The 20,119-nt window shown below is 42.5% G+C and overlaps 3 protein-coding genes across 5 annotated transcripts; 1 reads left to right on the forward strand and 2 right to left on the reverse strand.

Annotated features, from left to right (window-relative positions):
• Positions 1-697: 697 nt before the first annotated feature.
• On the forward strand, positions 698-6,914 carry LOC310993141 (integral membrane protein 2A-like). Its single transcript, XM_083981451.1, has 6 exons — positions 698-1,036; positions 1,383-1,520; positions 3,136-3,321; positions 3,421-3,531; positions 4,955-5,099; positions 5,557-6,914. Exons 1-6 carry the CDS (start codon positions 965-967, stop codon positions 5,649-5,651), a joined length of 747 nt encoding a protein of 248 aa, XP_083837577.1. The 5' UTR covers positions 698-964; the 3' UTR covers positions 5,652-6,914.
• Positions 6,915-7,205: 291 nt separating this feature from the next.
• On the reverse strand, positions 7,206-12,904 carry gpr174 (G protein-coupled receptor 174). Of its 2 annotated transcripts, none has more exons than XM_083980101.1 (4): positions 12,800-12,904; positions 12,375-12,543; positions 9,993-10,461; positions 7,206-8,174 (listed from the first exon to the last, which is right to left on the reverse strand). In XM_083980101.1, the coding sequence occupies exons 3-4, from the start codon at positions 10,191-10,193 to the stop codon at positions 7,377-7,379; spliced, it is 999 nt and encodes a 332-aa protein (XP_083836227.1). In that variant the 5' UTR covers positions 10,194-10,461; positions 12,375-12,543; positions 12,800-12,904; the 3' UTR covers positions 7,206-7,376. The 2 variants fall into 2 exon arrangements, with proteins under 2 accessions (XP_083836227.1, XP_083836228.1); XM_083980102.1 differs by having other exon boundaries at positions 12,375-12,627; positions 12,800-12,810.
• Positions 12,905-13,894: 990 nt separating this feature from the next.
• p2ry10 (P2Y receptor family member 10) lies at positions 13,895-18,412 on the reverse strand. Of its 2 annotated transcripts, XM_083981057.1 has the most exons (5): positions 18,311-18,412; positions 17,794-17,965; positions 15,559-15,805; positions 15,301-15,481; positions 13,895-15,075 (listed from the first exon to the last, which is right to left on the reverse strand). In XM_083981057.1, the coding sequence occupies exons 3-5, from the start codon at positions 15,714-15,716 to the stop codon at positions 14,140-14,142; spliced, it is 1,275 nt and encodes a 424-aa protein (XP_083837183.1). In that variant the 5' UTR covers positions 15,717-15,805; positions 17,794-17,965; positions 18,311-18,412; the 3' UTR covers positions 13,895-14,139. The 2 variants fall into 2 exon arrangements, with proteins under 2 accessions (XP_083837183.1, XP_083837184.1); XM_083981058.1 differs by lacking the exons at positions 17,794-17,965; positions 18,311-18,412 and having other exon boundaries at positions 15,635-15,717.
• Between the last annotated feature and the right edge of the window lie 1,707 nt (positions 18,413-20,119).

Here is a 20,119-nt window from a genome sequence, read left to right on the forward strand (position 1 = left end):
TAACAGAGGAAATATCATAGCCTGGCAGTGTGTGAGTGTGTGTACTTCTGTGTGTGTTTGTGAGAGTGGGAGATGCATATGGTACAGTTGCAGTGCAGAGGGCTGGAGGGATGCCACAGAGTTGCGTGGAATTAGAGCGCTGGTGCAGCAGTAAGTGTTTATTTACTCATAGGAACAACCCTGAGTCAGGAGAGTGAAAGCAGAGGAAGCAGAGGACCACCACAGACCAGAGAGGGAGAGCAGGAGGACTGAAGATATGTGTCAGACCGACTGAATGGACTTGGCACAGGCCTGTGTTTCCACACAGTGCAGTGAAGGCTGTGTACTGTGTGTGTCAGTGTGAGTGGGCAGACACACTGGCAGGTAGTACCCAGCATGTAGGAGGGAATATATTTACAGAGTTAGTTTACAGAGTGGAATATTCACAGAAATGAATGGGTGACATTGTGTACGCATAATATTGTTTTCTTTACATTATAGTGCAGCCTGTGCAAGACTGAGTCATGTTTATGCCATACAGAAAATAGCAGACAGCTCTAAGGAACAGGAAACGTTTTCATTTAAGGTCAATGTGGAGAGTTTTCCCACCGACGGCCACTAGATGGCGCCAAATAGCTACACGTAATTTATCATTGAGGAGAGGGCACGGTAAATGAGCCACTAAATTGTTTCAGTGGTCAAACCAACAGCCAACAGTCGTTGAAATCAAGCCAGGTTTAAGAGGTTAAAAAAAGGGGAAAGAAGGGTTATCTGCAGCGTGAGAATTGAAGCAGATCCTCCGGCGTCTCGTTTCGGGTGCGATCTTAATCCCCCTCCAGCCACCGGAAGCGCTAGATACAGCCGAGGTTGCAAAGTGCGTCACAGCGCGGAGCTGCTGAGGATAAACGGAGCTCGCATCGCACCGACATCCTCTCTTTGCTTTTGAGTTAGCACAACAAACCCGAGCTGAGGTCTTCACACCACCATGGTCAAGATCGCTTTCAACTCGGCTCTAGCGCAGAAGGCGCTGGGCAAGGATGCGACGGCCGCTGAGAAGGTGAGCCCGGTGTACAGATTTTTATTTTAGCCTGGTGGCAGGCCTGCACCGGCCACCCACTGTTAGCTCTGGACTCTCCCCATGCACATATGCACAGGATCTGTTTGCATGCTCGTGCATAATGCTAATATAGGATTTAATGGGTTGCAATGTTTTCGTATAATGCACAGAAGGTCATATTGCACCTGAACTGATGCAGCACCCAAGTAGGACGGCCCATCTCCTCAACAGCTGTCCTACAGGACAGACACTGAATGGGATTAAAATATTAAAGAGTCACAGCGCTATACTGCACTGCAATATTATATGTAGGCTACCTAACATCTCTCTCTCTCTCTCTCTGTAGGATCCTGAGCTGGGCTCTGCTCCAGTGAGTATCGTGGGCTCCACAGGTCGCTGTCTGCTCACCCTGTTGGGCATCGCCTTCATCCTCAGCGGGCTCATCGTGGGGGGAGCGTGTCTCTATCGCTATTTCACCCCAAAGGTAGTTTTTGTGCGAGCTTCTGTTCTGTTGCATCATTATAAATTCTATCATACTTATTTCAGATTACATGAGCAGTGACCCAGTGACCTAACCCTAACCCTGAGAAATTGAATAGATGTGTCTTTTATCAAACAGCCACACACACTCACATTTGCCTTAAGGGAAATGATATGACCCTTATACTGGTTATGCAATTAGAACTTCTCAGGCCAGGCTGCACATTAATTTAAATTGGCTGTCACATCACATAATACGTAATATAATATAATATAATATAATACAATACACGATTGGGATTAATAAACCAGATTTCACCATTCAATAAAACAGCAGGTTGGAAACTTTAAATGCCATGATGGTTAAGGTATACATCGTGTACAGAGTTGTATTCCCAGTCTCTATCTTCACTATCTAATACAGCCCAAATGCTGGAGCGCAATCTTTCAAAAGCATCGCTGTGACTGGAGACGTGCAGTTGGGGAGAGGAGGGGGCATGTTATTTAAGTTTTTGGCAGAATCATTAAGGCCATTGGTGGCTGCTGATGGGACACTCTTGCTCTGGAAGGAAACAAAGAGTGCTGACTCTTGCCTGCTTCCATCCTCAGGGAAAGTGCAGACTTCACCTATTTTAATTTTGCTGTGTTGTCACTGGGAGGCTCTCACATTCGCCATGGTTTGTCTGTGTGCCCACAGGGTTTTTTCTCTCATGCAAATGAGGCAAAGCCTAACATATCTTATTAAACTATTCATACAGTGCATAAACACCTCTTAGATAAAATGAAATTCAACTTTGTTAGAAGATTCATCTGCCGCCCACATTTAATATGCTGAATACTTAACTTAATCATTATTAATTATACTGAACATTCTTCTTCTACTTTACACTGTTTTTATTAAAGCAACACATTCTCAAAAGGAACTGTTTTGGTTATTATGTAACCTTCAGTTGTTTCCTCACATCTAAACTCTAAGGTTAAATGTTTTGCCATAAAAGTAACATATTAATTGTTTACACAATGATAGACATCACACATTGCAAAACAACTACCTTCAACACAGTGGTTGCTTCATCAACACTGCTTCTTCAGATCATGTCCTGTCTATTTCCCATGTCATGTTTGGGCCATGCTGCTTGTGATGAATCTCTCCTGAGCCCACCATGTGCTCTGGCTCCCCCTGGCAGCCACAAGCTGCTGCTGTAGAGATAACGCTCCACATTTCATTTCTGTGTAAGGCTGTGCTGTTTACAGAGAATACCAAGAGCACGCAGGTACACACTGCAGAGAAACCACCGATTGCATCGATGTTGGTACTTGTGGTTGAAGAGTCAGAAACCTGCATCACCTCTGTGTATCAGTAACAACAAGTTGTTGGCAACTGTTGTTTTCGTTCTCGTGAGCGTCTGACCAAATGCAACCATAAACTGCGTATTAATAGTTTGGGTTTTAGGTGAGGTTTTTTTTTAAAGGTTAAACTATAAAAAGATGAGTTGTAGAAATATAGAAATAAGTGATTGGCAGTAAAAGAAGTAGATTAACAGATTTGATGAATAAACAAGCCTTCAGATTCTGTCACAGTAATTTACTTTGCTCTAACTCTGGTGCGTCTCTTTCAGAGACTGTATCACGGTGCGATGCAGTTCAGTGATGTGTCCCCTGGAGGCGGAGGAGAGAGCCAGCCCTACTATCTGCCACGGGTGGAGGAGGAGGTGGAAATCTCCGACAGCATGGCTGTCATCAGTGTCCCCCCTCCCCGCTTCAGACCTGGAGACCCTGCGTACATCCTCCACGACTTCAACAGGGTGAGGATGAGGAAAAAATCACATCAAATACCATCTATACATTACTACAAATACTCCTGGTAATGTGGTTTCCTGATTACTGTGTGTGTGTTTAAGTAGAGGCTGACAGCGTATCTGGACCTGACTCTGAAGACCTGCTTTGTGATTCCTCTGAACACCTCAGTAGTGCTCCCCACTCAGGACCTCATCGATCTCTTCTCACAGCTGATGGTGAGTACAGTAGCGATGAGCTCGTGTCCTCAGGGTGCTGACAGGATCTGAGGATGCAGCTGCCAATGTGAGAAATGTAGCTTGGAAGATATTAGATCAACTACAATCACACTGTACTCTCAAGTTCATGCATGAGCTCTAATGTTAAGGATTAAATATTCTAAGGCATTTGGAATAATTCTTCCATGTACTTCTGATGTGTCTGGAAGTTTAAAAAAAAAAAAAAATCAACACTTTAGATCAGATTGGTTTTGGTATGTTGTTTTCCCCTTTTAATTGTCTTTATGAAAAGTATATCATTAGAATATTAATTAAAATTAAAATTAAATTTAAATCTTGGGCTACAGTTGTGTCTCAGGTCCATACTACACATGCTAACAGTAAATGATATTTAAGTAGGTAGGATGTGAATCAAACTCTGGAAAGATTTAATTCGTCATTCATCACCGCCCACGATTTTATTGTTTTTCCACTGGAAGCCCACTCTTGGTGTGTTACATTGTCAAAGAATAATGTGTGAAACAGCACACTCAGATCTGTTGTCATTTTGTAGTATGAACATACTACTTACTCATGCTGGCTTCAGTATTGAGCCTGCAGTCGGGAACTGCTCCACTGGTCCACAGCCATGTTAGCAGCTGCAGCTGTGTGAGGCTTCATGTAGACATGGTGGTGCCTAGGGCTCAATGCTATAGTCAGCATGCTAACATGTGACTGTTTGCAGTAAACAGAGGAACTTCATTAGACCAACATGACTTTGCTTGTGACCTTCATTAAGGTCACCACAGTACAGTGCATATCCCTAGGAAGTAAGTTTGTTATGACCCTGATGAAGCTAAAAACGTTTGTTCTTCTGTTTGCTGCATGTGATGCTGGACCTTTGACTTCTCTGAACCTTTTCCATTCTCTATGCAGTTTCAATGTAGGTTAGAAACCTCACTTCTGCACCACTATTAAGTTAGCGCGTTTTGATATTTGTGAATTAGCACTGAACGCTGAGCCAGTCCCAGGTGACACAGTCAGCAGTCACACAGGGACACAACTCACACAGCCCAAGGGAGAATATGCACGTGTTGTGTACTCAGGCCCAGGTGTTACTGTAACCGCTTTATTACACTGCCTCCGCCTTAAAGTTGTCACCAGGCTTGGTCAGTTAACCTGTGGTTGTGTTTAGTGCCGTCATGTACATAATAAGGTTCCTGTAGAGTGTTTGGTTTTCACTCTGAGGTGCTCAGCGTGACATGTAAAAACAATGTGGCGTGACAGTGTCTGACAAAATGCAGAAGTTTTGGGATGACTCATTACCCTGTCCTTTTCACTTAGGGTTTTCACACCTCAGTCATGTCTGCCTAGCTGCTTTCTCTTTTTAAAGTCACTTAAAATTGCGGTGCGGTTCCGTCATGGTGCGTCTTCTGTTTCCCAGTCTGGCTCTTATCGCAGCTACCTGGTGCAGGAGGATCTGGTGGTGACTGAGCGTATCGAGGACATCAAACCTCTGGGCTTCTACATCCGTCAGCTGTGTAATGGAAAGGAAACGTACAGAATGCAGCGTCGTGCCAGCCTGCCAGGTATGGATGTAGTTCACAACCAAATCACATGGCATTTGGCACATCTCTTTTTAACATAACAGCCTCTGGAGGACATTTCAGACAGCAGTAGTTGACTTAATCCCAGTCCATTAAAATGATATCCATTATTAAACAAGCCACACTCAGTTTAGTTCATTTGAAATGAGCTACAAAGATCGTTTGCGCCTGGGTTCACTTGTTAATGCCCCCTTCAAAGTCATTTGAATTACAGCATGTGAACCAGTGGTGTATTTATAGTCTGTTGAGTAAGAGAGGAGTATTGAACTCACAACTGGCGCTACGGCTGTGACTAATAACGGCCTCTCAGCCACATTAACACACGTGTTGTTTCAGTCACACAGCTTTCTAGTACTTAAATTGCAGTTCAACTTTAAAAAGGTGTTGAAAATGCATCTTCCACATTTAGGACTAATGGTTGTTGCATCTCGTCTATCAGGTGGAGGAATCCACAAGCGCTCTGCCGAGAAGTGTTTCACCATCCACCACTTTGAGAACAAGTTTGTGACGGAGACCCGGATCTGCAAGGCTTGATGGTAAAGCATGAGCACAGGTGAAAGAGAGAGAGAGAGAGAGAGTGACAGCGATGATAGGAGGAGTGGGCACAGGAGAGAAAAACTTTCAACAGAAAGTTACTTTTGTATAAAACTCTAACCCCAGTTTTTGCCTCCCCTGCTTTAACCCAAGTGATAAATAAAGTTAAGTTACAGCGTTATAGCCTAATCACCCTCCCCTGCTTTCTTCCCCTGAACAGGTAACTTTAAGCTCCCTCGCTCAAGTATTCACTAGTAGATAGTCCTGTACTGCTAACCAGCGTCAGCCTGCTAACTAGGGATAGAACTAAGTTTTATTTGTTCTCTTGGTTTTTGTTCTGTTGCTGTTGCTCCCTGCAGACTAAATCTTATTGTTGTTACTGTGTTACAACATCTGGTCGCCTCCAGACCTGAGTTGCAAGTCATTCTACTGAATATCCTCGTGATACTGAGAAGTAATTCATATCAGACCTGCCTTCTGTGTGTCAGCCTACTGTTCCCACTCTTAACGGGGTTTATAGAGCAGCCTTGATGTTAACAGTGTTTTCTAGCACTAGTCACCCTGGAGAGTTTTGGTACTGTACAGTTACAGTGCACCTGTAACATGTTTGTTGATGCTTTTTTTAAAGATGGTGTAAGAGATGCACAGAGCTCCCAGTCTCTACTTTGTAGATATTTCCCAGAGGCCTCTGCTGTCCCAGTGTTTGATGATTTTATGTAAAGCTAAAGGTGAACAGCCCAGCAACCTCTACAACCAGTGTATGTGTTTGTGTAAAAACCTCATTTTGTGTCAATGAACTTGAAGGATGGTTGAAGAGCAGAATGAGTGTATAAGCTAAAGGGAATTTTCACCAACTTTTACACTTGTTATTGAAATCTTATTTATAAATTTGTCATCCCATAACATGGAGTTATCTTGACCCAGACCATAAGAATGAAGTTCCTGTAAGTTGAGCATATTCTTTTGAACAACACTATACGACTGAAATTCTCACAGGAACTAATTATCTGCACATGTTTTTTATTTGATTTTGAGAGGGCCTGAAGAAAAGGCTTGAGTGAGTAAAATGGCTTTTTTTTTGCCAAATAAAGTCATTTCTCAAAGATTTCCCACGCAATGTCTGCACAAAGAGAGACAATCAGACAGGAAGTTTGCTTGTATAAATGTGTTTCTGTCTCAGCTTTTTAACTGATTAGTAGAAGATTAGATTAAAAACAAAACAATGTTGTGTACAGCTACTGAACTGAACTTCACTTTGTTGTTGAATAAAGTTGCATTTCTTTACCTACTGAATATCTCTGTGGGTTTCTCTTTATAGCACCAGTGAAAGCAGTGCTTCAGACAGCCAACCCTTGTCCCTTTATCATCCTCTGGTAGCTATTAGTGTATCATAAAACTGCATCTAAATGACAAATTTAGCTGACTAGGAGTTTCCTGTATTCTGTGTTTCCTCATAACTCTTCAGTGATGCTGGCACTGATGGTGAGTCCATGCTTCATAACAGGAACAGCTCACTCTTCACCAGTGCTGTACGAATTTAGAACAGATAGGTTTTTATTGAAAAATAAATAGAAAAAAAAACACAGTTTAAAACTCTCCCATATTTTCACAGACTAGTTTGTAAAGTATATTCCCATAGCTTTTAGGAATGCATCAAATGTCTGTCCAGGTTTAGTGGTTGAGATAAAACAGTGTGTCCTTCTACAAGAGAGATTAGACTGTAGACTAGTCTTCCTCTGCCTCCTCTCCTCCAGTTATGCAGGACAGACGCCTGCTGAAGGTGATGCTCTCTGGTATCTCTGGCTTGCTCAGCCGCCTCCAGAACTCATCGGTTGTGAAATAGTACATGAGTGGGTCCAGGCTGCAGTTCAGGCTGGCCAGGCAGAGTGTGACGGGGTGACATCGAAGAATCAGGTTCCTGAAGGAGCAGCTGCTCACAACATTGGCTTTGACCAAGAAGTCCAGGGGCATAGTGATATGGTAAGGAACAAAGCACAGTAAGAAGACCACAGCACAGCTTAGCACCATCCGTAACGCCCTCCGCTTCTCCCCTCGGTCATGAATGGCCCCTGCCGTCCGGTCCCGAAGGCTGCCAGCTGTTAGACAGGCACAGGCTATGACCAGGACGAGGGGGATGATGAAGCCCACCAGTTCAGCTACGATCAGGAGGGCCCAGGCTACTGGGGTGCTGACGTCCCTCATGGGCAGCTCTGAGAAACACACCGGGTTGGTGTCATTGTTTTTTTCAGATCTGTTGTTCCTCAGCAGAGGGAACGGCAGACAGCCCAGGAACACAACAATCCAGCCACTGAAGCAGGTGAGCCAGTCCCTCTTACGCCTGGACGAGTTGTACCTCAGCGGACGCATTATGAGCTCACAGCGACGCACAGTAACGCACACCAGGAAGTAGATGGAGGCGTACATGTTGACATACTTGAGATAGAAGCAGATCATGCAGAGGGGCTGGCCAAAGGGCCAGGTGTTGTTCAGGTAATAGTAGATCCGCAGAGGCAGAGAGAGGACCTGAGGAGATCAGAGACAGTGAGCAAGGCTGGAGAAGAACAACAGCAAGATAAAAACTATTTGAATGATTGTATAAAGGAATAATTAAAGTCTGCCTTTGTTAAATCATGTGGGCCATGGCTACTGACCTGCGTAACAAATACCAGCTTTGAGTGAACTCTATGAAGCATTTTTTCAGTTTCGCCACAGTGAGGGATTTTGGTTTGTGTATGTCATGTTAGATAACCCACAACTCCCCAAACTTGTCACGGACATTTCCCATCACTTTTGACACTTAACATAGTTGGAGTGATGACAATATAGTAATATCTCAATTCAAATTCATCAACACAATATGCTCAATCACTAAGTGGTTTATGATAGTACCTTCGTTATAAAGCTGTAGAAAGACATTTAAAGACATAAAGTCTTGATTAATATACAATTAACACCTACAAAGCGTGTAAATAAGTACACAGTTGTCAGAATGTTTTATAATATTGTAGCTATTAATTATATGCAGATTTTTTGTTACACAGTATAATACATCGTTTTGCTCATTTAAGGTATAGTTCTGTATTTGCTATTTGTTTTGTTCTTTTCATCTCTGTATTTTGGCTGTGAAGCACATTGAGTTGCCTCTGGTAGAAAATGTGCTATATACAGTATATAAAATGTCTTTCTCTTCTTCAATTATTGTAATTATTTGTATTTGTGAAGTACTTGCTTCATTTCAACAACTGATTGAATCAGACCTGTGAGAAATCTAGTAAACACACCTTGAGTTTCTTTTCAAACCAATGCCATGTGCCACGTTGTAAATATCTTGTTTTGTGATGGTCTATTAGCTGACGGATGTTTTCTAAAAATGTAAACGTGTCGATGTCTTTGTTTTTAGGTTATCCTGTGTAGTCAACCATTCACTTACTATTTATGTAACAGTTATAAATGCTTTAAAAGGGAATTTAATATTGTTGACACCTACTGTACATTCATACAACACAGTGTCTGCTTACAGCTGTGTTATGCATGTCATATGCTCATTAATGCTAATTTTGGGGGAGGGGAAAGGTGGATTAACCAGTATGAAAATGATTATTACTTCTAGTTGAATGAGGAGATGAGATGACATAATGGAGACACACAAACAAGTTGTTGTTTTCAAAATTTGGGGCAAAGTTCAGACGTTGTTTGTTGAGGTCGGTCTGGTAAAGGTCCCCATGACATGTCGACCCCTCTCTGTGCGTCATCATCGCTGCACCTAAACCTTCCAGCATTATTGCATTCATATTACAGTCACGTTGGTGGGTTTGCTTTGCCTTCCTACGCAGCAGATTTGCACTTCTCTTGGTTTTTATTCTGGTCTCATCTTCCACAGTTCCCCTTAACTGGCATTTTTTCACGTCTTCTACTGGCGTGTGAATCTAGCCGCGTGAGCAGTGCTATGGTTGATGGTTGTTGAATGTAGCCACAAGCGTCAGATGAGTCAAAACATCTCTAACTTAATGACGATTCTTACAAGTCTTTTTCATTTAGAATGGTGCCCACGGTGCCCAATGTTTAGCACATGTCAGAATTACACTTTTATTATATCTATTTATTCATTCATTTTTTTATATTTATTTAATTTTATTATTAAATATTCAATTTAAATTCAATTAACTTAATTTTTCAGCTGATGGTATGGAGTGACAGAGCATTAACATTTGGTCAGGTTAACTTTTGATGGTTAAAGAGTTTGTCTTTACCTTTAACTTTTACACCTTTGTGTGTTAATACTTCAGAAAACGTAATAAAACTATCAAATATGGATGAGAAAAGACACAGAAGGGTTTTTACCTGCAGCAGATCAGCCATAGCGAGGTTCATCATGAACACCACAGCCTTCTTGGTTTCTTTGACATAGACCCTGAACACCCAGAGCGCCAGCACATTACAGAGCAGGCCAGGTGCTAAGATCACGCTGTACACCACTGCATACACATGGTGCTGATAGGTCCGCACATCTTCATCGTTACAGCTTTGGTTCCCAATGTTCATCTTAAGCCAAACGCTGTTTTCTGTTAGGTGTGAAAACAAGCTGCCTTGTGGATAAACAGGAAGCTTGTATCAGGGAATCTGCTTGTGTTCTGCAGATGGGTTTGATTGAGCATCCATGATGTCCATTATGGTGAAGAGAAGTTCATGCTGTGACCTCCGCCACTAGAGTCCTGGTCTCTGCAGCATCCCGGAGAAATGAGCGACGTCTTATGGTAAAGCCTGTGAAGTTGGTGTTTCAGGTCACGATCAATCCCAAGAGTATGGCATCCTGGTAGAGGAGAGAAAAGTATTTTAATCTATTCTGGTAGGATGTGTAACATACTTAACACCACCAAAAGCAGAAAGGGGGAAAATGCCTGTCTTCCTCTCACTGATGCATCAAAAGGACGCGTGCCTCTGTGGGTTTCCTCCCACACTCTAAAAACAAGGTTAGATTAAGCGGAAATTCTCAGTTACTCTGAACTGTGACAAACTGACCCCCTGCCCTGCATCATACTTTACAGCATAGAGTGACACACGCCCACGCACAAAATCACACTCACACACACACTCAACGTGCACATGAGACTAATCAACCATTGCTGCAGCTTGTTGCACCATGTTTTTAGTAGTGCATATAAAATTATCATTTGTTTGTGATAGCAGATGCAATATGCAAACCCACAGAGTTGATAGCCCAATCTCCCACGTACTGTTCATTGTGTAGCATTTCCACCTGCAGCAAGGCCTACAATAAGCCAGTGTGAAACTTCTCAGAGCGGCGCGTCAGTGAAACCTGCGTGGTATGCGAGTCAGACCCAGCGCTTCACAGGTCAGGCAAAGACAGGCCTGCCTTTACTGAACATGAGGAACAACCCCTTTTGTGGTGAACCGATACATGGTGTTTTCACACATCCAACAGCACAAAGTGAAACTAATTTCAGAACATATAGATGTTTTAGTAAGCGCAAGCGACAATGTGCTTGACTACGAAGGGGAATACACAGTAATGCCAGGAACTGAACCACCAGCTCATTAGATGTGTTAACACCCACAGCTATAAAGCAAATGTACACTGGTTTATGAAACGTTGTTTTCTATATGAAGCAATGAAGAATACACAACATAAGCTATGAAGATTGTTCTGACACCTTTAGTATCTGATCTGACTTTGTCTAAAGTGATCATGAAGCCAAGCAAATAGAGTCCGCTGTTTCATTGTTTCATTGTTTTGTGTTTCACTGTTCTCCTATGCAAACATCATTTTTACAGATAAGACTTGATGATTTGAATTGATGATTTTATTAATCGCATTGGGGTAGGATCCTCTCAGAAATGTCACAATATAAATTTGAGGCCGAGCGAGACGATTGATGGGTTAGGAAAGAGAAAAAAAATCAGTTCCTGCAGCAAAAATGTTCCATTTGTTTTGTAGATTTTTTCTCCATGCAGGCCGATGAGATGTTTCGAAGGGGTTTCTCTCCCCCTCTCGCCCTTATACAAGTATGACGCATGGCAGATTACATGCTAAGACGGTTGTTAACCATTGTTTTTTTTTTTTAATCCTTTACTATGTTTTTTACAAAATAACTTTAACTTCTTTTTTGAGAAATTAATCAGAACAGTAATATAAAAGAAGTGGTGTAAATGTGGAAAGTACAGTATCGTTCTTTAACATCGTAGATGTACTTCCCACCACTTTCCCAGCAAGGTCATCAACACACAGAGGAATTTTGGATATAAAGAGGGGATTTGGACGCAGTACAGCTCTGCTTTAAGACACATAAACTCTTCCACAACTCTCTGGCCTCTGCCTCTGCTCTCTGGCTGCCCTTTATCCCCCTTCACAGCACTCAGAAAACTCCCAGTGGACCCCCAGGCCCCCAGTCTTCCTTTCAGCTCCATTCAACTCTAACCTAACAGTGTTTTCTGGTGTCAGTCTCTTTTCTGTGGAACCACACGTATAGTTAGAGGTATGATCTCAGAGGAGCTCTAAGTGAAGATCAATCTGTTAGACTCTCATTTCCTCTTTGTGGTTCTTTAAAGTGGACTTATATGAACAATCCATCAAGACCCGCCCATCTATACTGTTCAGTCATCATCACACAGTGACAGAAGCCATGTCATGTGTTGTCATTGATCTTTGGATTGTGAATCGTTTGAGCTATACTGTATGAAACGAAAAAACAGATGATCTCCTACCTTAGGATTCAGAAGTATGAGTCCTCGGATCTCGCCAGTGGAAACACATTATTTGATCCGCTGTGATTCATCTCTCCGTGGGTTGTTGGTGTGTTACAGCTTTTCCATCTGGCCTCGTGTATCAGCACCAAAAATGTTTTCTGTGGGCACCCAGGACCCTCCAGGTGTGCTGCTCCAACACACAAAACATGCCATCATCCCTCCCCATCTCAGATACCGTACCCTCACATGAACACATAGGGAGCACACAGGCCTACACACACAAACACACACACACTACATTACAGACATTCCACACACTGGAGAAACACACGAGATCCCCCATGAGGCATGATGACTCCACACCAGAAACATCCAGCCTCTCACACAAAAGCCAAACACTTAGGTTTTTTCTAAAAGAATTCACAAGACTGACATTATCTCACCTCTGTTAGAGTCGAAGCTGCATCGCATCAAAAAGCAGAAGGGTGAAGCATCAGCCAACACACATGCCATCCCCCTCCCTCTTCCCCCTCTCACCCTGTTCACTTCACAGTCCCGCCCTCTCTCTCTCTGTCTCTCTCACTCTCTCACTCTCTGTCTCCCACTTTATCTGTCGCTCTCCCACATAAATGGTTTCTTATGTCTTTTTGTGCTATATTGTTATTTCCTGTTTTGATTCTGTGTTCTTTCTCTGCGTCCGCCTGCCCCTCTCTCCCTCTGTGTCTCTCTGCTCTACTGAGGCTTGTAACGCACACAGGGCTTCCTGTGAGTGCAGGGGTGTGGTTTGCGAGAATATTTGACACCATAACTTCTGCTATTATGCTCATCACCACAGCTCTCTTTACTGCACCATGACTATCTGCCTCGTGTGTCGTTCTTCAAAACATTACAACCAGCCAGGACTCGGTGCTATAGAGTCAGTATTGAAATTAGAAACAGGGAAGAGTTTTGGGTGTTTTTGGCCTGTTCGAAACTGCTTTTGGTTTCTTGTTCCCACATATTTAACAACATGATATTTTCAGTATCAGATCAACTTTGATGCATTGTGTGTGTGACAGGAAAATAGATAAAAAGTGGGCACGTTTTGGCGCATGAGTCAGACACCTGGCAGTTATTGTAAAGGTGGGCTGTGTGTGGGCTGGTGGTGGCCTCAAAGTTGGCTCATACTCGGGCTTAGCAGATGCAGGAGGAGGGGAGTGGGTGGAAGATGGGGTGGGGTGGGGGGGCGAGTGAGAGGGGTAGGAGGGTTTCAGTTCAAAAGTCGACCTCAGAGCCTGGCAGTTACTGGTTTTTCAGCGCTGCGCCAACTGCTGCCAACTGTCTTCACCACTTTGCATTGCAAAAGGAAGTACAGCAAAAACTGAAAAAAAAATGACACTGACACCTGTTTTCATTTGCTTCCACTTACTGTAGATAAAAACACATCATGAATCAACCAAAGATACAGACAAAACATCACAGCAGCAGATAAGACAGAAAGCTCAGACATGCTTTTATTTACAGTACAGTCATGTGCATTTATACACAGCTTAGACGGTTTCGACATAGCTTATTTTAAATCTTCAGACTGTGGTTTTAGAACAGCAACCAACTTCCCATGTTAAGCAATGTCAAGATAGTCATACAGATTTTGTGCGCACGCTCATGACACATGGACACACACCATTTCAGTAGCTGGATCTTCATGTTGAGATCAAAGTTCTGAGGAGTCTTGCATCTTGTATCACTTCAACACGTGTTCAAGTTCATCATGGAGACTATCTGTTTGTCATGTTTAGGCCATTCACTCCCTTTCACACTCCCTGTCAGAGCAGTTACTCTCCCTGCTCGTCAACCTGTGAGGACCAAGATGCTGGGTCGGGGGGCTGGTGGGAGAGGAGAGCAGCGAGGAGGAGAAAGAGGAGGTGCGCTTGGTGAGATGAAACCTGAACTCAGCTGTTAGAAAATAATAGAGAAGAGGGTTGAGGCAGCAGCTCATGCTCGCCAGGCACAGAGACACCGGGTGGAACTGCCTCACGGCCTGCCTGGTAGGACAGTGGGTCACTAAACCCTGAGACACCATCAAGTACAACAAGAAGTTGATGTGGTAGGGAGCAAAGCACAACCAGAAGAGGGCCAAGCAGCTCAGCACCATCCGCAGGGCGCGGCGCTTCTCACTTTTGGCCTGCTTTTCTTGCTGCTTATCCACCTGGAAGTTTGAGGAGATCGACTGGAGTCGGCTGCGTGCCGAGGAGTTGAGTCGAGCATTCGAGTTTTGCTCATCCTCGGTCTGTTTTTGGCAGAGCGACTGAGCGATGCGGATGGAGCTGTAACTTATGCATGCCAAAGGAATAACAAAACCAAACAGCTCAGCTAGAGACATCATGGTGATGGCCAGAGAAAGAGGCACACGCCGCATTGGCAAGTCTTTAAAACAGCTCCCGTTGGTGGAATTGGATTTGGCACTGGTAAGATTTAAACTCAGAGGTTGTGAATAAAACTTGGTGTAACCCAAAGGATTCTGGGTAGGGGTGACAGTGTAGGACATGTTATGAAATGTTTGTGTGTTGATGCTGCCACCAGAGCCACCGCCGCTGGACCGCATCAGAATGAATGGTAAGCAGGCTAGACTGACCACAATCCACACGATAAGACTGATCAACAGGTCATAGCGGCGCCTCCACCGTCGAGCAGCAAAGGGGTCTAACAGGAAGCTGCACCTCTGTACGCTGATGCACACCTAAAGAAACAGGAATGAGACAAAATATTGACATGGGAATCATTTGACAAGATTCAGAGGCACAGTCCGTGAAACTGTTCCAAGAACTGAGAAGAAGGGAGTCACCGGCTTCAATGTAAATGACTTCCTGCTGTCACGTGCTGACATTTGAGAGAGGAATTGCCAAGCTGTTTTTTTATCAAGTATCATCTGGATATCAAGGATTAATTTGACTGGAGTGCTTACCAGGAACACTATGGCAGCATACATGTTGAGGTATTTGAGGTAGAAGCAGAACAAGCAGGCGCCTTTTCCGAAAGGCCAGGTGTGTGTGAAGTAATAATAGATCCTGAGCGGCAGAGAGAGGATGTGGGCCAGGTCAGCTGCAGCCAGGTTTATCATGAAGATTACTGCCTTGGTCTTCTTACTGTGAAGCAACATGCAGAGGAGTTAGCCATTTCCAGAATCTACTGGCCTATTACATGTACATGTGTGTGTGTGTACCTAATGTATCTGCAGAGGACATAAAGAGCCGTGGTGTTGAGCAGCAGGCCAGGGATGAAGAGCAGCAGGTAGAAACCTGTGTACATCTTGTCCATGCGCTCTTCCCAGCTGCTGCTGTTGTAGTCACATTGTGAGGAGGAGTTGACCAGAGGCTGCATATTCACAGTTATTCCCTCACTCACACAGTCACTGGAGGCATAATCAGCAAAGCTTTCTTGGACTCAGTCCATCTTTCACTCCCATAACACTGCAATGGAAATAGGACAGTGGAAATACAGTATAATGAAGAAAAACATTATTTTGTGTCCAGACAACTCATCCCACATTGGTACCACTTTCTAATGAAGTACAGTGGCATGCAAAAGTTTGGGCATCCACGGTTAATGTGAACAGTTAAGCAAGTAGAAGCACTCTTTTGCAACAAGTTAAGCAGCATCAGTGCATTATTTTTGTTTTCTACAATTTTAGAGTGAAAAAGGGAGGCCAAGCCTTTGCTGTGGGCCCTTTTCCCTTTCTGTCATTTTAAAACCGTAAAAGATGAAAAACAACAACAACAACAAAACACACACACACACACACACACACACACACACACACACACACACACACACACACACACACACACACACACACACACACACACACACACATATATATTGTTTAAAATGTAAAGGGAATGTCTCATCTGTAACTTTATGCCTTTTGAAGATCATTTCATCTGCTTAACTGTTCACGTTAACAGAAATTTTGACCAAGGGTGCCCAATCTTTTGCATGCCACTGTGTTATTATTTGTTAGTTATTAATGACTTTATTTTTTTAAAGCTGTAAGTCAAGAGTCACAGTAACCTTTTCTGGTTCTGACAAATCTGACTGGCTGTTGTTATGGTCCTCCACTATAAGCAAGCATTTGTAAAATATGTTACCTTTTTTTTCTTTTTTTTTTATAAAAGAACAAACAACTTTATATCACTTTATACTTTATATCACTTTTTAATTCATTCGAAAAATTCTCAGATCAGATCAGCACCTACACTCAGTTCAATGTTATAAAAAATATTATAGAGTGAATAGATGACATATCTGACAGCTAGTTACATAAAATAATCTTTATTTTACATGCAAAACATGACTTGCAAAATGTGACGCTGTAGATTTATTTGGCTTCTCCTCAACCAATTACAACATTAAAATGTTGCATTTTTATTTTAGTAATATGTATGAACTTTAACATGCAGGCTTTTCACATAATATAATTTATATTACATGGAATGGTTGACAAAAATAACTGCGTCCGTGTCAGAAAATTGAAAATACATATTGTTCAGATTTGTGTGCAACAGACTGTTTTCACCACGTGTCTTGCATCATCTATGTAGGCGTTGTATGTACAGTATTAAGATGACTCAATTCAATTTGCATTGTACCAGATGTGAAGCCATATTAAAGATTTAGCAGGTATAATAAATCAGAGATGTTGTAAAGTATAGCTTGTCTAACCGACCAGACATTACAGCAGGAAATAAGGGAAAGAAAGACGGTTTATCAGTGAAAAATCGCCCTTCCTTCTTCCATCAAGATGCAACCACACCCTTCCTCTGTCACCTCAGAGAGGGAAGACAAACAGTGACAATTCTTTACCGCTTTACTGTAACTTTGTCCAGCTATTGACTCCTCATGCTATCAACTGTTGAAACTCTCAGTCCGCTACCATCGTCCACAAACCCTTTCTCTTTAAATGTGCAGTAACAAGTTGTATGAAAGCACGTCTAACACTAACATTTAAGGAAGTAACTGTCCGGAGGTCAGGTTTTGAAATGAGCAACCTGCACTTTCTCAACATTATTATTTGTACAAAGAATTATTGTTGTGAAAACATGTGGTAGACGGCTCAGTCTATAGCAGTTACAGCAAATATTGCTGTAATTCAATGACATTATGATTTTTTTTTCAATGAGACACAAATAGTCCAACACTTTTAAACTACATTTTATCCCTAATTTCACCTTCAATAAAACCTAGTACATGAAACGTGTGATACTGAGACTCACATACTACCAGATGTTTTCTACCATTAATTGAAATACTATTTAAATATTAGATTGCATGCAAAGTGAAAAAATCTTTAATCATGAAACTGTCATCAGCAAAAAAAAGAAAGAAGTTTTTCACACTAAGTGCAGCAGTATGACTGTCTAACAGATGTTATTTCTCAACAGAAACCATGTGTCATTACCTTGTATTCTTCTCTCTACATCTTCAGCATGGATGGAGGCGAGAGGTCAGGACCAGGGACCACCAGCGAGCACATGTTTCACACTTGGCTGTAAACAGCAGACTGACGCACAAATGCTCTCTTCGAGTTGTACAGTGGCAGACGAGATCAAGAGCAGACCTTCCTGATGCACCTTGCAGCCGTCAAAAAAATAAGAGAAAAAAAAGACAAGACCTGTCAGATGTGCATATGAGCAACTCAGTATTGAGCCCGCCAATAATGTGGTTTCTGTTTGAATGTATAGTTGCATCAGGTGGTTAAGTGCTGTGCGGGCTGCTCTGAGACTTCACCCAGTCCTGGTGCCTCGGGAAGGGGAAGCTCTGCCCTCATGCATGTGATTGTTTTTCTTGTTTTGTTTTTTTACCACATGATACGTCACAAAGAGGCCCTAGCAACACACAGGCAAAACGTCTGATAAAGTTGTAGGCATGCAAAGTGGGTCGATGTGTGGTTAAGTCAACAAAATAAAAACACTTACCAGTCAAGACATTCATCTAACAGGAGAGACACAGACATTACTTTCTCGCACTTCTGAATTTCTAAATATATTTTAGAACCCCCCCCCCCACACACACACACACACACACACACACACAATTTTAGTACATATGCACACTGCTATGCTTGGAGTTGTGACAAAAGTGCAAGCTTCTATCTGCTTCCTCTATCAGATGTTTTAGACTTCCTTTTTTAAAACTGCTGCCTATCAAAACAATAATTTGGTATTATATGTAGAAGTTTTTATTTCTGCTTCTGTCCTATATGTAGTAGATTTTCTTTTTTCAATGGTTACTGATACTTGTCGAGTATGGTCATGGACCCTCTATCACACATGATAGACATAGATTCACACCTCGACTGGACTGGTTTACAGGTTTCTAGGTGTGAACTGTGTGAGCCCTGGCATGTTTCGTGGGATACTACTGCAAGTTTCATTACAACACAATTCTATAGAAATGCAGCAGTCAGCAAACACGTGGAGGAACACAACGAAACTTATGATGGCGCAAATGCACCATCATAAGTTTGGTGCTTTCCCAAAAATGTCTTTGTTCAAACTTATTGCCACTAGAGGTCAGAATAAGCCAATACTTTGAGCTACAGTAGATGGCTTTTTCCTCTGCAATCAGACCTCATTGCTCCTATGAAGTAGATTGGAAGACATTTGAAGAGTGAGCTGTTAAGTGTCCTCTGTTGCAAAACTTAGGCCACATTCTTGACATGAACCACACAAGGGGTAAAGGCAGGCTCTTGCATACTTCTGCCCTCCCACTCTTCTTATTTCCTGCTCAACTTCTATCCACACCAGTATGTTTGTCTTCCTCTCTGCTACCCTTGACCCCAAATCCCTGAGTCCATCCACTGTTGTCTCTGTGTGTCTGCTGCTCATTGCACATGGCCACATCAGTCACACTACCAGAAAGGAGCTACTAGGGTTACTGGGATTTTTGTTTCCTTCAGCTACATACCAAATAGCAGGTATGGAAGCCTATTACATTCCCAAAGAAGGCCATGAACCTCTAACTCGGTATGGCTCTATGAAGGAATGAATAAACACCCTGTGCAAACACCAAGTATAATGTCCCAGTCCCTATAGTAAATCTAAGTACCTTAAGGGGACAGGAGGCTAGCACCTAGGCCAGTCACGACAGCTTTGCAACTTTTTTGCTATTTTCTCATGTCATGATTGCACATCATTTCATAAACATATTACTGGCTTGGCAACTTAGCTCTTTGATTAAAGGGACAATAGTTTCCCTGATCAAGTTTAGTTTTTACCACACTGACTCAAAACTCTCAACTATCTACAAATCACTGCTCTGGCTCCATACAGCACTGCCACAGTCAGGCTGATGCACACCAAGGTTCATGTCTAACAGTCACAGTAATTGTGGTTAACATACTAACATAAATGCCAGGATTGCTCATCATTTAATTCAGTAACGAGCTACAATTAAAGAATAAAGCTCTTAAATTAGCAAGTCAGCTCAGTTGTTTGTACACTGCCTCCCAACCTGCAACTGGTTACAAACAAAGCCTGTTTGGCCATGCTGCTAGCCCATGTTGCATTGTCATAGTTGAGGCTGATGCACGCACAGACAGATTTTTATTTATTTTTTGTTTATTTTGATTCAATGGCTGACTTTTCTCAGGTCTAGTAAATGGGTCCATGCCTATGTTCCCACAGCCTTATGTTCCCAGTTATGTTCCCACAGTTCTAAGATTTTTCACAAAATTAGGCCCTATGTTCTCACTGGACTCTCTCTACCTATCTGGACTCTATCTA

Source organism: Trachurus trachurus (assembly GCF_905171665.1).
Source record: "Trachurus trachurus genome assembly, chromosome: 10".
NCBI classification, from domain to species: domain Eukaryota; kingdom Metazoa; phylum Chordata; class Actinopteri; order Carangiformes; family Carangidae; genus Trachurus; species Trachurus trachurus.

What these genes read in the sequence shown, in the direction of transcription:
- LOC310993141 (XM_083981451.1), top strand. Translation starts at nt 965, where the DNA reads ATGGTCAAGATCGCTTTCAACTCGGCTCTAGCGCAGAAGGCGCTGGGC. An exon ending in ATGCGACGGCCGCTGAGAAG is followed by an intron (nt 1,037 to 1,382) that starts GTGAGCCCGGTG and finishes CTCTCTCTGTAG; the next exon opens with GATCCTGAGCTGGGCTCTGC. An exon ending in TCCTCCACGACTTCAACAGG is followed by an intron (nt 3,322 to 3,420) that starts GTGAGGATGAGG and finishes GTGTTTAAGTAG; the next exon opens with AGGCTGACAGCGTATCTGGA.
- gpr174 (XM_083980101.1), bottom strand. Translation starts at nt 10,193, where the DNA reads ATGAACATTGGGAACCAAAGCTGTAACGATGAAGATGTGCGGACCTAT. An exon ending in CTATGGCTGATCTGCTGCAG is followed by an intron (nt 8,175 to 9,992) that starts GTAAAAACCCTT and finishes TGATCTCCTCAG; the next exon opens with GTCCTCTCTCTGCCTCTGCG.
- p2ry10 (XM_083981057.1), bottom strand. Translation starts at nt 15,716, where the DNA reads ATGCAGCCTCTGGTCAACTCCTCCTCACAATGTGACTACAACAGCAGC. An exon ending in GTCCTCTGCAGATACATTAG is followed by an intron (nt 15,482 to 15,558) that starts GTACACACACAC and finishes GTTGCTTCACAG; the next exon opens with TAAGAAGACCAAGGCAGTAA. An exon ending in ATGCTGCCATAGTGTTCCTG is followed by an intron (nt 15,076 to 15,300) that starts GTAAGCACTCCA and finishes CTGTTTCTTTAG; the next exon opens with GTGTGCATCAGCGTACAGAG.